General features: G+C 39.5%; 1 protein-coding gene across 2 annotated transcripts in view; it reads left to right on the forward strand.

Moving 5' to 3' along the window:
* LOC136857429 (RRP15-like protein) overlaps positions 1–15,634 on the forward strand; it is an 81,183-nt gene that overhangs the window by 36,371 nt on the left and 29,178 nt on the right. For both annotated transcript variants that reach the window (XM_067136086.2, XM_067136084.2), the window contains exon 4: positions 13,163–13,361. In XM_067136086.2, the coding sequence (XP_066992187.2) occupies positions 13,163–13,361 (199 nt within the window). The remainder of the gene's footprint in view (positions 1–13,162; positions 13,362–15,634) is intronic.

The following is a 15,634-nucleotide window of genomic DNA, read 5'->3' on the forward strand; positions in this document are numbered from 1 at the left end:
TTCTCCGCGCATATGGCTAGGTTATCCAACAAATCCCTAGGTTCGCCTAGAAGAGGCGACAATAGGTAGTGTAGTCTTTGCACATTGTCAATGCATATATTGGTAATAACTAAGCTTTGAAAGGTATTCCTGAAACTCAAGTATTTTGTCTGATCTCCTTTAAAAACAGGCAATTTAATGGGAGGGTGCTTCAAGCTACAGTTGGATTGAGTAGAGTTATCAGAGACAATGGATGTGTTACTAGGACTCCTGGGTCTTTCAAATGAACAAAGCAATTCTTGAATCCTACCAACTATTGTGTCATATCTGTTTTCAAATTCATCATGCTCTCTGAAGTGAGTTTCACTAGATTTTGAGTCTAATTCACATTCTAAATACTCCCTAACTGCACTGAATTCCTTCCAAATTTCTGGCAACCTATTCTGTTTGGAAATCAGTTTGTAGTGGTTAATGCTATCTTGCTTCAAGTAATTTTAAGTAGACCACGTTTTTGAACGGCCTTTGCTTCGGATTCAAACACCCTGAGGAATAGTTCAGGTAATCAGTTATTGACAAGATAATAATAGAAATCAATCTTACAACTATGGTGACTATACAAACAATAAGCTCTATATTCAGTGCACTGTATTCATTTGCATTGTTAGAATGAGTGACAGTCTTTGAATGGAACCAACAATGTAGGTATTTGAAGGTGCTCAAATACGACAGCCCCGTGTCGGTAGATTTACTGGCACATAAAAGAACTCCTGCGGGACTAAATTCCGGCACCTCGGCGTCTCCGAAGACCTTAAAAGTAGTTAGTGGGACGTAAAGCAAATAGCATTATATATATAATTCGCTGGGGCCATCAAGGACCACGTTAAGTCTTGTTGCATTTGACACTGAACTTGGCCTTCTTTAGAGCCCAAATTTCCCTCATTCTTTGTGAGTGGGCCTGCTTACGCTCCTCTGTCCAAGGGGCACCGTGTCTTCTCTTCGGTTGCTCGTCTCGGTTTAGCCCGTTCGTCAATATTTTCTTGCGGAAGAGATCTCTATTAAGGGCGTCTTCAGCTGAGATATGTAGCATTTGCAGGTCTTCTTTGGTATTTCTAAACCAGGAAATTGTGGTTTTGGGGTTTGAATCAAAAAAGTGAAAGATTTCTTTGGTTAACTTTCTTCCGTCCATTCTTTTCAGATGACCGTAAAATCGTGCCCGTCTTTTTCTGATTGTGTTGGTAATTTTCTCTATTTTGCTGTAGACTTCCTTGTTGGATCTCTTTTGATGGATTCTATTTCTGTACTTTGATCCCAAGATTCCTCTCACAATTTTGCGTTCTCTTTTCTCCAGTTCTTCAAGGAGTCCTTTGTTGGCATTTAGAGACAGGGTTTCGGCTGCATATAGAACTACTGGCTTCAGAACTGTTTCATAGTGACGTATCTTAGTGTTTTGGGAAAGGCATTTTTTGTTGTAGATTGTGCAGGATGTTTGGTAGGCTATTTCCAGTTTGCGTACTCGCTCCTGAAGTGCTTCTTTGTCCAGTCCATTTTTCATGATTATCTCACCCAGGTATTTGAATTTGTCTACTCGGGTGATGTCCCCGTATTTTGTATGGAGTTTTGGTGGAGCCTCTTTGATGTTAGTCATTACTTCTGTTTTCTCAAACGATATCTGCAAACCAGTTTGAAATAGCATTATTATTATTATTATTATTATTATTATTATTATTATTATTATTATTATTAACAATGTAGGTAGATGCACAAAGGCATGAAATAACGTATAATAAACCACGTACGTTCTCAAATATGCAAAATACACAAAGCAGCCCAACAAATTATTAGCACGAAATCTTATAATGCCCATGAGAAGTCAAGACAAATCTATTAATTCTATACACGGAAAGTGCTAGCAGTAGGGTTAGGATATTAGGCAGGATGTCCACCCTAGTCAAGATAGGAACAATAAAGACAAATGGAACAGACTTACAGTACATAGCGGTGCTGTATCATTAATCATCACTAGGTACCACTGGAAACACTCCTTGAATGGAACCACATGGCCAAAGTGACTGGAAAGTCCAAAGGATGACGTCTGCGATGTAATGTTCACTGGAGTCCAAATTCCAAGTAGCATTTAACATCTCGATCATCAGGGTATTACATACAAGCTGGCGTAAACAGCTCACAAGAACAAATGCGTCAGCACGTGGTAACTTCCACAGATTGTTAACGTGCGATATCAAAACAGTTCCAAAACAATGTAGACTTTGTTGAAATCTCAATTTGGGAATCCAGCGACAATAGAGGCAGAGGAATATTCAATATTTTGGATGATGAGCTGAAGAAGAGGGGGATTCCGTGGGATAACTGTATAGGTTTTGCATGTGATAATGCAAGTACTATGACTGGTGTTTCCAAAGGTGTGAGCTCCTTCATTTCTAAAGAAAATCCTAATATTCGTGTGCAAGGCTGTGCTTGTTATCTTGTGCACTTAGCTGCTCAAAAGGAGTGCAGTGCTCTTGTAAATGTTAATATTGAACAGTTTTTAATTGATGTTTATTACTATTGCTGAAGAGTTCAAAGAGGCAAAATGCTTTAAAGGTATGCCAGGAAGTCTTTGGTGAAAGGCCACACAAAATTTTCAAATATGTTTCTACCAGGTGGTTATCTCTTATACGGTGTGTATCAAGGGTCTTAGAACAGTGGAACCCTTTAAAAATGCTTTTCTGTGAATCAGATTCTGACAAGGCCAACTCAAAATTTCTGAAAGTTAAGGAACAATTCAAAAATCCATCTACGAAGCTTTACCTTTTGTTTCTCAGCTCTGTTCTTCCACTTTTCAACTCCTTAACCCCTCAGCGTTGCAGCCATTTAAATAGCTTCCTACCCCGCGGCCGGATGAGATTTCATCTACGCGCGACTGAAATACATCGATTCACTTAAAGCGTTACTACAAGTATAAGAGTATCCCGATTTTCACGAAATTTGGAATTCCTTATGACAAAACTATGTACATGCAGATAATTACATAATTCTTTCACATTTCCTTAGTAATTTAGTTCCGTGTGATAGAGTTCGAAGCACTCTTTGAGACAGGGACTCAAGTCACACTCCTGGCAGCAGTACACTGACGTCTTCTTTTCGCCGTGTTTTGAACACAGGATACAATGTCTCTGAGGTTTGGATTTCCAACTCTTGGGTGCTAATTTCCTGATAAAATGTCTTTCCTGCAACCTTGGAACTGTATTATCTGATGCGCGCCGGCCTTGAATATTTCGTTCCCCTCCCTCCCGAGTGTATTTTGTAAACAAACCTTTCACCAGCTGAACCCGATAAGGTAATTGCTCAATATTTGTCTCTGTGACCTGTGTGAGTATTATTAGAGAATTTAGCAATTAGAATTCACCGTTGAAAACTTCTCTTTGACCTGTATAATTATCTATAGTCTCTTACACGAAATTTAAAAGTACTGTGTCCTCCACATCGTCACTCTCATCATTTACCACTGCTACATCATCTATTTCATTATCACTCCTGCTTATACTGTCACTACTACTTCCGACTAAACTTTCATCTAAATTATACAATATTTCAAGCACGTTACTGTCAGTCATACCACGGCTGAGCGTGGCGCGTCACACGGATTGATGAAACTGCAGCGAGACCGAAAGCAACAGGACGAAACTGAATGAGGGGAATAACATTTATGACGAAACAAACCAACTCGATACATATTTCAGATAAAAGGTCGAGACAACGTCTTTCAAATGAGATATATACCATGAACAACTGGTTCTCATATCGTATGACAGAAAGCAGCACTAACTGATGCCTACACAGAGTGCTCGTGGAGAGTTTCGAAAACATTACAAGCTGAGAAATAAAGACAAATATAATAAATAAACCGCACTCCCAATGTACAAATAGAGCAAAGAACATCACACGAAAAGACAAACTTCTCAGATCATCATTTCTTTATTTTATTCTGTGAGAAAGAATGAATCAAACAGACTTTAAAAAAGCAAGAGATTAGTGCTCAGACTTATTTGACAAATAATTATCCTTGCGAAAACAACTACATTATAACGATTTTTCAATTCTTATTTAAAACACTGATAAACCCGAAAATGTCTTCCTGGAAACAAAACAATTTTCATATCAGTAACTCCAAAACTCTTCACGCTATAGCCGTAAATGTGAAACCATGTATGGGTCTATACCACGTATAGAGGTCGGCGGCTACGGAAGAAAAGAGGGTCTATACCGCGTATAGAGGTCGGTGCTCAGGGGTTAAATGTATTCCTCCAAGAAGAGACACCGCTTATTCGTAAACTTCACTCAAAGTTAAATGAATTTTTCAGCGACGTTATTGTTCGTTTTGTGAGAGCATCCACTGTTCCAGAGTCCAATACTAATTTGCTTGATGTGAAATTTAGTTCTGCTAAGTTGCAGAAAAGTGACAGCGAGTTGGTCATTGGGGCAAACACAAGAGCTTACATAAGGGCAGTTTCTGTAGATGTAACTACATTGAAAAACTTTTATTCCGATGTGAGACTGTTCTATACAAAAACATGTGAGTACATTGTTAACAAATGGCCAATTAGGGATAAGTTTCTCGAGCATGCTGAAGTTGCTGATGTTTTCCAGAGGAAATCAAAGAGTTTATCAGTAGAATTTATGATTGACCGGTTTCCTAAAATTCTGTCATCAGAGGAAATTGATTCTTTGGAAACTGAGTTTAGTCGTTTCCAATTTGATGGATTCCCTTTTGACAAGGATGAAAGGGCCGACAGACTTTCGTTCGAAATATCGAAGATCACTGATGCTTCAGGTATGAGGAAGTACCCTTCACTGAGTAAACTAATGATGGCTATTCTTCTAGTACCCCATAGCAATGCTCCAGTGGAAAGAGTTTTTAGTTTGGTGAGGAAGAATATGACTGAATTCCGTGCTAATATGAACACCGAACTGTTAAGTGCTCTTTTAGTGCAGAAGATGCACGTGATATCAAAAGAAAAAGCCTGTCACCAGTGCACCTTTATGAAACAGGAACTACAAGCTGCTATGGGGCAACTGCAGTACTGAACAAAAGAAATGATCCTTCAACCTCCACCCAGATAGGTACTGCAGATCACCTGTTCCTCTAGCAGGTAAGAATCATACAGTGTTTATATTGCCAGTCTTTGAGCATGTTATTTTTGGTTGAATTGTATGTTGTTCACTGATTTTTCAGTGATGTGTAAGTTAGTGAGATCTCGGAAAAAAAATCTTTGGTTGCCCCCCCCCCCCCCCTGCATTACGTTAGCATCTCTGGTGATAGTAGGTATCTCATTACAGATGACAGAGAGATCAAAGAAGGATGGAAACATTTTGATAAGCTGTTAAATGTGAATGATATCACAAACATTTCATTATATAGATTTGTTAATGATGGAAGGATGGAAGACACTATAACAGATCTGACATGTCATCGCCATAAGACCTATCTGTGTCGGTGCGATGTTAAGCAAATAGGAAAAAAAATCTGGCATGGAATGATATAGAATATGCATGGAAATACATCAGAACAGGAAATCTCCAGGCATTGATGAAGTGTGTGGTGAAATGATCAGGTTTATACTCCTTAAGAAAAGTGACAGGATGTAATGTTCCAATTACAGATTAATTACATTAACTTCCCAAGTGGGAAAACTGTATGAAAGGATTTTAGAAAGGAAAATAAGACCATTGATAGAATTAAAGCTATCAGAGGAACAATACGGATTTCGGAAAGGCAGATCAATTCATCTAATACTTGGACTGCGTCAGCTAATGGAGAAGTATTATGAACATAATAAGGCCCTTTGGCTGGCCTTCCTGGATATCAAAAAGGCCATTGATGCTGTAAGCAGGGACAAAGTCTGGGAAGTGCTGAGAAACAGTGGACTCGATAATGACACGAATTGAGAATTTATATGAAGACATCAGTAGTCGCGTCAAAGCACCATCAGGAATGACGGAACCCTTTAGAATAATTACAGGGGCCGATGACCTTCGATGTTAGGCCACTTAAAACAACAAGCATCATCATCATCAGAATAACTACAGGCCTAAGGCAAGGTGGAGTTCCTGTCACCTCTTCTTTTCATTACTGTGATGATGAGATTCAACAAGTACGGTACGCCAAAACGTTGGTGACAACAAAATTCAAGTCATGCTATTTGCTGATGACATCTGTATATGGGGAGATTCCAACGAGGAACTTCAGGATCAGATCAATGCAGCTAAAGCGTACAGCCTAAGATTCAGTCAGGAAAAAAGTGTTGGTTATGCAGAGAAGTGGTCAATCTGAAGGTTACATTGAAATAGAGGGTAAATAGCTCAAGATGTCTAACAAATTCAAATACAGTATCTATGAAGCATGATATCAGCAACAGGCTCCATTGAAGAGGAACTTACCAGCAGGATTCAAGCTGGAGGAACATTCTATAGAGTTGTCAGAGACCTAATATGGAACCCAAAAGTATCATTGAAATGCAAGCGAGCAATTTATGTGACTTATTACATTTCAAGTTTTGACATATGGGAGTGAGACCTGGACCATGAGGAAAAAGGATGAAGCAAGGATTCAGGCAGCTGAAATGAGATTCGTCCGAGCGATGGTTGGCAAAACAAGATGAGATAAAATTTGTAATGAGAACATAAGGGACATGGCTCAGGTTGGCAGAATACAGGATATCATAACTCTGTGTAGACTCAAATGGACAGTAACAGCTAAAGGGTACGTCCTAAGATTCAGTCAGGAAAAAAGTGTTCTTTATGCAGAGAAATGGTCAACCTGAAGGTTACATTGAATTAGAGAGTAAACACGTGCAAAGGATGGATCCTGATCGCATACCCACAAAAATGTTTGATCTGCAGTTAAAATATTCAAGATCAAGAGGGCAGCCAAGAATGCGATATACGGACATGGTGAAAAACGACATTCACCAACGAGGAGGGGACTGGGACAACATTGAAAAACAAGAAAAGTACAAAGACAGAAGTTGGTGGATGGGCTTCATTCGCCGACCCATCGTATAGATGGAACGACGTGGGATATGTATGTATGTTATTAACTCACCTTGTTGTTGTTTGAGTCAACAGTCCATAGACTGGTTTGATGCAGCTCTCCATGCCACCCTATCCTGTGCTAACCTTTTCATTTCTGCGTAACTACTGCATCCTACATCTGCTCTAATCTGCTTGTCATATTCATACCTTGGTCTACCCCTACCGTTCTTACCACCTACACTTCCTTCAAAAACCAACTGAACAAGTCCTGGGTGTCTTAAGATGTGTCCTTTCATTCTATCTCTTCTACTCGTCAAATTTAGCCAAATCTATCTCCTCTCGCCAATTCGATTCAGTATCTCTTCATTTGTGATTCGATCTATCCATCTCACCTTCAGCATTCTGTAACACCACATTTCAAACGCTTCTATTCTCTTTCTTTCTGAGCTAGTTATCGTCCCTGTTTCACTTCCATACAATGCCACGCTCCTCACGAAAGTCTTCAAAAAACATCTTTCTAATTCCTATATCATTGTTTGAAGTGAGCAGATTTCTTTTCTTAAGAAAGCTCTTCCTTGCTTGTGCTAATCTGCATTTTATGTCCTCCTTACTTCTGCCATCGTTAGTTATTTTACTACCCAAGTAACAATATTCATCTACTTCCTTTAAGACTTCATCTCCTCTCACCTAGATATTTGAATTGTGTTACAGTTTTCATTTTAGTACTGTTAATATGTCATTATCATCATCTTTTCTTCGCTCCAGCAAGCCGGGTGCAGTTGTATACGAGCCTCCTCCAGTTTGTTCTATCCATCCACAGATGCTGCTCATATATGCGACACCAGTTCACATCTCTAATTTCAAGGTCCTTCATTATCTGTTTTTCCCAAACATCACGAGGTCTTCCTCTTGGTCTCTTACCAGGAACATTGTGGTTAAAAGTATGTTCGAGGTTGTTTTTTGTAGACAAGAACGGAGGAACTTCATTTCTGTTGCCTGAAGACGACTCTGTTGGTCCAGTAAGTGTTGCTGCTTCCAGGCCATACGTCAATATAGGTACTAGATATATTTTGTACAAGCTGATCTTGAAAACTAACGGAAATGTTTCATCCCAAAGTATTTGACGTACAGTGTGATAGAATTTGGAAGCTTTCTGTATTCTGTTACTAATCTCTTGATGTGTGGTATCGTCTGATGACAGAACACTACCTAAATATGGAAGTTGTCTACAACATCTATCTCCTCATCTCCAATTCTTAGATGAACAGTTGGAGAGTTTCTACTCATCACCAAGCCAACTGTCTTCGTTTTGCTGATTTTGAGATTTTGCTTCATGCCAGAGATCTAGTCTAGTTTGTACTTCTGCTTCTGTCTCACCCCATACCATTACATCATCAGCAAAAACCAGGGCATTAGTTGTTGGATCCTTTCTCTTAACCGCTTTTAAAACTTCATCCATTATGATTATGAAGAGAAGTGGTGAAAGACAATTTCCTTGCTGGACTCAACTCTTCATTTCAAACCAACCTGACCTTCCATCCTGGACCTGGACACAACACTTGGTTTCATCATATAATCGTTGTAATCTTGCTATGATGTCATCGGGCACTTTCTTATCTCTCAAACATTCCCATATATGCCTGCGTGGTACATGGTCATATGCTTTCTGGATGTCCAGAAAAACAGTTATAAGTGTTTTACCTTTCTCCCAATACTTCTCATAGAGCATTCTGGTGGCAAAAATGAGATCTGTAGTTGATCTATGAGGTCTAAATCCATGTTGTTGTTCCTCAAGTGTAGGTTCAACATATTTTCTAATCCTGCTCTCACGGATGGATTTGTTGATTTTGAGGCCATGTGACAGCAGAGTTATACCTCTGTAGTTGGTACATTTCTTTCTATCACCTTTTTTCAACAATGGAGATGATAACTCTTTGCTTCCAGTCATTGGGTATTACATTCTCTTTCTAGATTCTATTTAGTACCCTGTACATCCACTGTTGTCCAATCTCTCTTAGTGCTTTGATCATCTCAACACTTAATATATTGTTTTTCAGCTTAGATATTGCTGTCTCTACTTCCAGCCATGTCAGACTAGTGGTATTTGTGCTGCCAAAGTCATAAAGTTTGTCGTCTAATGGAGTGACATTTTCATAACAGTCCAGCAAAGTTTCAAAGTACCTTTGGAATTCCTATAATATTTTAGTCTTATCCCTAGTCATCTAGTCCTACAGATTGGATAGATTCGTTTTGAGTTCTTCTATTCTTAACAATACTGTATAACAGGTTTTTTTTCTTTTCTTTTTTTTTTTCATGCTGCGTTATTTTGTAGCCAGATCTTCCTTGCATTTCTGCTTTTCAGTTACAACCAACTGTTTGACCTGTAATTTTTTCTTTCTGTAAAGTGACAGCTTCTCCTCTATTTCATGTTGATCTCCCCACGTTCTTGCTTGATATAAGGATCTTCTTGCACGGTTTCTGTCATTGATAGCCTTTTTAATATCATTATTCCATGAGGCAGTTAATTTAGGTTTTCTTATTTGACTCTGTCATCCACATCCTTTTTCTGCTGTACCAACCACAACCTTCTTTAGAGTATCCCATTCTTCATCTACCAGATTCAGTTCTTCTCTCGGCAGCAACCTGCGGACACCTTCCCTGAATTCTTCCTTTGCACTTGGCTCGGTTAGTCGCCAAGTTTTTATTTTTGGGACTCTTTTGTTACAGACTTTGGGAGGTCTTTCCTCTGCAATAACTACAACCAACCACCAAGGTCTTCACTTGGAATGACCTTAACATCATTGACATTTTTCCATACATTTTGATCTATCAGAATATACCGTATTTACTCGCGTATTAGACCCCTTTTTTTCCACTTTTACAGTCAAAAAATGCGAAGGGGGGTCCAGTATGCGTTAGTGTCAAATTTCGTGCAGTGAACACATGACTTCTAGGCTATAAATTGTACACGTAAACATTCTACACTATTCTTTAATAAACTTATGAATGTATTCTGAGTTTTACTGGCTATTTTCGTTCGAAAATTTATAAATTTAAAAAGACAATTAATGGTGAACATGACTTTTAGGCCTACATATATTTTAAATATAATCACTTTTATTTACCGTATTAAGCAATGTTAACACAAAATAATGAAAAAGAACTTAATGGCCAGTCATTTGTCACTGTCAGTTGTATTTGATAGTTCGGGAAACACACGAGCATTGTCGTACCTACGTTACCAACGCTCAGCTGATGCAATACAACCACGGCGCACAGCCCACATAAAATGTAATACTGTACTCCAAAAAGATAATTATTCATGGGGTAAAATAAATTCACAAAATATACACTTACAAGAATAAAAGAGAGTGAGGAAATAACAAATTACGGTACTTACAGTTAAGGGAGGTTATGGTGTACAAAGGAAACACTCCACTGATCTGAGACTCAAGTAACTTTCTTGCCACGTGTATTTCCTGGAATAAACGAGACATGGTACACACAGAACTAGATACACTAACCAACACACAAATATCAATAAAACTATAGCTGCAATAAACTATTAAACGCATTATTGCACTAACTTATGCTGTGAACTATGCTATCCTAGAGAGATGAAGACTGGAAGTAATATAACAATTTAAAAAACACGAATTACTGATGAAAATGTTCAAGATCGCAAACCGTATCGGTAGGCAAAAAGTCTTTTTACAAGCTATAATGTTCAGGTTATAGCAATCCTAACCACTGCTTTCATCTGAACCATCGTCTGCGACGTCATCTTCCCCGCTGCCGGCGTTACCATCCCACGTGACATCGTCTTCACTCCCATCGAGAGCATTTGAGATCCCGGTTTTTTGAAACTTTTCACAATAGTTTCGTTCTTGATAAGAGTCCACGCAGTGAGAACCCATTCACATATGGTTTCTAGAGATGGTCTCTGTATTCTCCCAGTTGGTGTGAATGTATGTGTAGCAGAAGCCATCCATTCCGAATAAAGCCTTTTCACGTGACCCTTAAATGGCTTGTTAATGGACACATCTAGAGGCTGGAGTATTGATGTTAGTCCTCCAGGGATGATTGCGAGATCTGTCTTTAGGGATTTCAGTTCGTCCTTAATGGCATCTAACAAATGGCCCCTAAAGCTATCTAACACAATTAAGGCTTTCTGCTGCAGTAGTGCTCCAGGACGACGACTCCACACGGTTTTCAGCCAGTCTTGAACCAGGTCTGCTGTCATCCAACCTTTCTCATGTACTCGAACATGAATACCGCTCGGAAATTTTCCCTTTGGTAGAGTCATCCGTTTAAATATTATGTATGGAGGAAGCTTCCTACCATCGGCAGTTACGCAAAGCATGACTGTACGTCTCATTTTCTCAGCACCACTTGTACGCATTACGACACTAGAAGCACCTTTTTCATGAACAGTAGTGTTTCGGGGCATGTCGAAATAGATCGGAGTTTGATCTGCGTTGCCAGTCTGAGAAAGCAAGTAGTTGTTTAATTTCCTTTGCTGAATGATGTAACGATGAAGAGCGATGACTTTATCCGTATAATCGTGAGGTAGTCTCTGGCAAATAGTTGTTCATCTTCTCAAACTCAGACCATTTCTCCTCATGAAACTTGTAGCCCAACCCCTGCTGGCTTTGAACTGTTGCCGACTGAGATTCAATGTTCTTGCCACTTCAAGTGCTTTAAGCTGTATCATATCGTGAGTTACAGCAAAACCAACATTTCTCAACTCTGTTATATATTCTAGCACTTTGGTATCGATCTCGGGATATTTGCCCGTTTTGGTCCCATGAAAAGTTCGCAAACTTTTATTTGCTGCTTCCAGTTTCTCTTTTTGGTTGCGCCAGTATCTGATCACGTTTGGTTGCACATTAAATGTCCTAGCCGCTGACTTCACCCCTTGTTTTTCCGCTAAATTCACAGCGTTTAATTTGAAAGCTGCAGTGAAACTACATTTCTTATGTTTCGTACTATTTACCTCCATGATTTGAAGCAAAACTCACTTAACTAGACACACGCCACTATCAAAAGAAAGTTGTTAATAGTACGATTTCGCGCTGTTATTGTACCGATACCACTACCTTCGTGATGTAAGCAAGCTGTACTGTTACTGTAGGCGTCTGTGCGTGCTCACTTGTGTCTAGGCAATAACGTGCAGCCATAAGCGGCTGTACCCGGACCTGTTCGGGTAATCTCGGCCCGTCCCACCAAGCATTTCTGCGCGGTGCAGCCAGCAGCGCTCACAATGGCCAGTAGCATGAATACGAACAGCTGTTACTTTTTAGAATTAGGTACCGGTAATCAGTTTAATAGCCACAGAATCTCTTATGATAGTGTAATTCATATATTTCAGTTATTCCTATGTTGGTCTCGTTGTTCTCTAGACACGAGTGAGAGAGTACATTCTATTTCACTTGATAGTTCACCTCGTGGGTCACTTGGAAATTTGAAAAGCGCTGTTGTTATTAACTTTAATAAGAAATCGAACTCAGGGCCCCGAGGACGGCAGCTAATAGTGCTAAAGCTACGGAGACAGACATCTCTTAACTATAAGACAGACGTATCACACGACTTTGGTGTGGGCTTGAATTGGGCGGGTCGGACGGACGAACCTTGAGCTCTCTGAGTGTAGAAAGCTGCGGTGAGTGGAGAGTTTCACTTCTGCCTCTCTTCCTGCAGGGAGGCCAACCAGCTGGTAATGGAACCAACAGTAACAAAGTTCGTCATATTGACATATATAAGGTTAAGAATTCAAAGCATATTTTCATAAACCCCCATTTACGTCACAAGTACTGATTATATCAGCTTTTACGGGACATTTTAAGTCCCAGTTCATTCACTGATGGCCGATTGCGAGTCTACGGAGGAATACTCGCCATCGTGTATTTTCTGACATGTTGGCAATTTTCCAAGACACAGACACACGTCCATATCCTGTTAGTCTCGAAGTCCTTAGCTTCTCTTCTATCGAGTCCACTTCCATTCTGATGTCATCGTTCCTTACATGGTCCTTGCGTGTCTCTTGGAGGATGGTTCATAGGAACTTAATTTCATATGCTTGCAATTTACTAACCTCTCTCTCTTTTAATGTACATATTTCTAGACTGTATGTCATTTCTTGTGTTATTTCTAGGGGTGTGGTCCAGTTGTTCAATGCAGTCCGAGAACATCAGAAAAATATTGGTTCCCAACTGAATGAGGCTGGGGCCTCTGAAAGGAAACGTGAGAAGGTTCTCAAATCAATAGACAAAAGAGCTTTCCTTGACGTCCTCATGGGCAACACCAAGAGCGAGATAGTGGAGGATGTTGTGAAGACCGAACCTGGAATTAAGGTATCTTGGTAATAATTACTAGATTAGATAATGTTCATGTTTGCTGTTGTTAAGTCACCTAATTTGGTATTGCAGGTCAATCACCATAATAACAGTATTTTATCATGTATTTAACACTCTTTTTTTAACCCTTTCACTCTGGTGAAGTGAGTACACTGGTGTGACCCTCTAGACACAAGCAGCGAGTGGCTCACCAAGCCCACTGTACGCGATACTTGTCTCGTTCACTCCCCCGTCCGCATACAAAGAGAACAGGAAGAGGTTAAATATTTTATTTTTAATGCGAAATTCCATCTGCAGCCACTTTCTCAGAAAAGTATCTATTAGTCTCTTCGCACAAAAGTGTTATCATACTCGTGTTAAAAAAACAGCTGAAAGAAATTTTTCAGTCCAGAATTAGCTGCGTCAAAATTGTTTCTTTGGATTCAAGTTCTTCTTTTTCCAATTTAGTTTTCTGCTCGGTGGTTCAGGTACCTGGTCTTCATCCTCACTATCTTCGTATTCAGTCGAATCGTCGAAGTAGGCCGACCTTTTAGACGACGAAGCAGTAACTGAAGTAGAAATTGTGCCTGAAGTAGAAGGTGTGAATCAGAATCAGATGATACATCGCTATCATCGTCATCTTCTTCAAAGTCACTACCCAATACGAGGGTATTATATCTCGTCCGTCATCAGGCCTTTCACAATTTAAAAGCAATTAAAAGGTAAATCAAGAAGCACAAGCACATCAGCACAGGGGAACAACAAGGTGTGAAGTGAGTAGCATACCGGACACATTGCTTTAGTCTTTGAACCGGTTACTCCTGTCATCTGGTGATCATAGCCGTAACTATAGACTCCCATGTCAGCCACGAGAGACCTTCAAGACTGAACGTCCCCACCAGTCTATCGTAGCAAAGCAGCAAACAGCCGTAAGACACAGACTTCTACAGCAGTCGACCGGAGTGAAAGGGTTAATTAAAATTGTCCACAAAGCAATAAATTGAAGTATGTGCGGGGAGGGTTATTGCTTTGTGAATCTTGATTCAATACGGACCAAACAATGGAATTTTTTATGTTGAATAAAATTGTCCAGGTAATTTTGCACAAACAGATATATGAGTAATGCAGTCAGTTGTCATCCTTTTGTTCCCAAGTTAATGGGTTCCATTCCAACTGAGGTCAGTGGTATCTGAGGGTATTTAACTGCCCCATTCCAACTGAGGTCAGTGGTATCTGAGGGTATTTAACCGCCCCATTCCAACTGAGGTCAGTGGTATCTGAGGGTATTTAACCGCCCCATTCCAACGGAGGTCAGTGGTATCTGAGAGTAATTAACCGCTTCACTGCTACGGTCAAGTTTACTCAATCTGTGCTAGGTGGCCCGTCAGTGCTGCCATCGACGTATCTCGATTTGCTGTACACCCACAGTATCCCTTGCCCGTCGTAAGAGGCTACTAAAAGGGGCAACCAAGGATGATGAAATTAGAACTATGAGAATACTTATGATTAGTACAATTACTTCTTGATTAAGCATGTTTTTCAGATTATGATTTTCTCACACTACTTTTGTCTCTTACAGACACACACCAGCAAAATATTATAGACAAGAAAAGAGCCACCAATCTGCATCTGAAATATTCACGCACAATGGAGACTACATTCAATACTTAAAGTCCATGTATTAATCACAGCTGCACATATCTACCACCGTTCATATACTGGAATTGCTATTAACAATATGATAAACCTATCATATATACAAGTGGATATATCTTAATATATAGTAGAACCCCCACGAGAGCACTGCCCATGAACGCAAGCACTGACATTCTTCATCTACATTGGACTCAAACAAGAATATAGACATACACAAGACGTATAAATCCATTCCATTGAAGTGATCTGAGCCATTATAAAGGATTTTAACACGCACTGCATATTTTCATATGTGATTTTAACATGTGTTATGCATTTTAGAGTGTTTAATATACGTGTACTTTTTTAAATTAGCTAATTTACACAAATTTTAGGCCTAAAAAACAGACTCGCTTTCAACTATCTAGATTGTACATATAACCAATTTTTGCTCTTAAACATGCCCAGTTTGAATGTTTGGACATTGTGCTTCCCCACAACTTCTCCATTTGGAAAGGCAATTCAACCAATATTTGACTTACGTAAAGGTACCAATGTACTGTTCAAAAAGTCGAAACCGGTCCTGTAAGTTAATCTTATATAAATAAAATTGGTATTGATAAGGTGGAACCTTTTTTTATCTATATTACATAGTA

The sequence above is a fragment of the Anabrus simplex genome, chromosome 1 (genome assembly GCF_040414725.1).
Source record: "Anabrus simplex isolate iqAnaSimp1 chromosome 1, ASM4041472v1, whole genome shotgun sequence".
In the NCBI taxonomy this organism is placed as follows: Eukaryota; Metazoa; Arthropoda; class Insecta; order Orthoptera; family Tettigoniidae; genus Anabrus; species Anabrus simplex.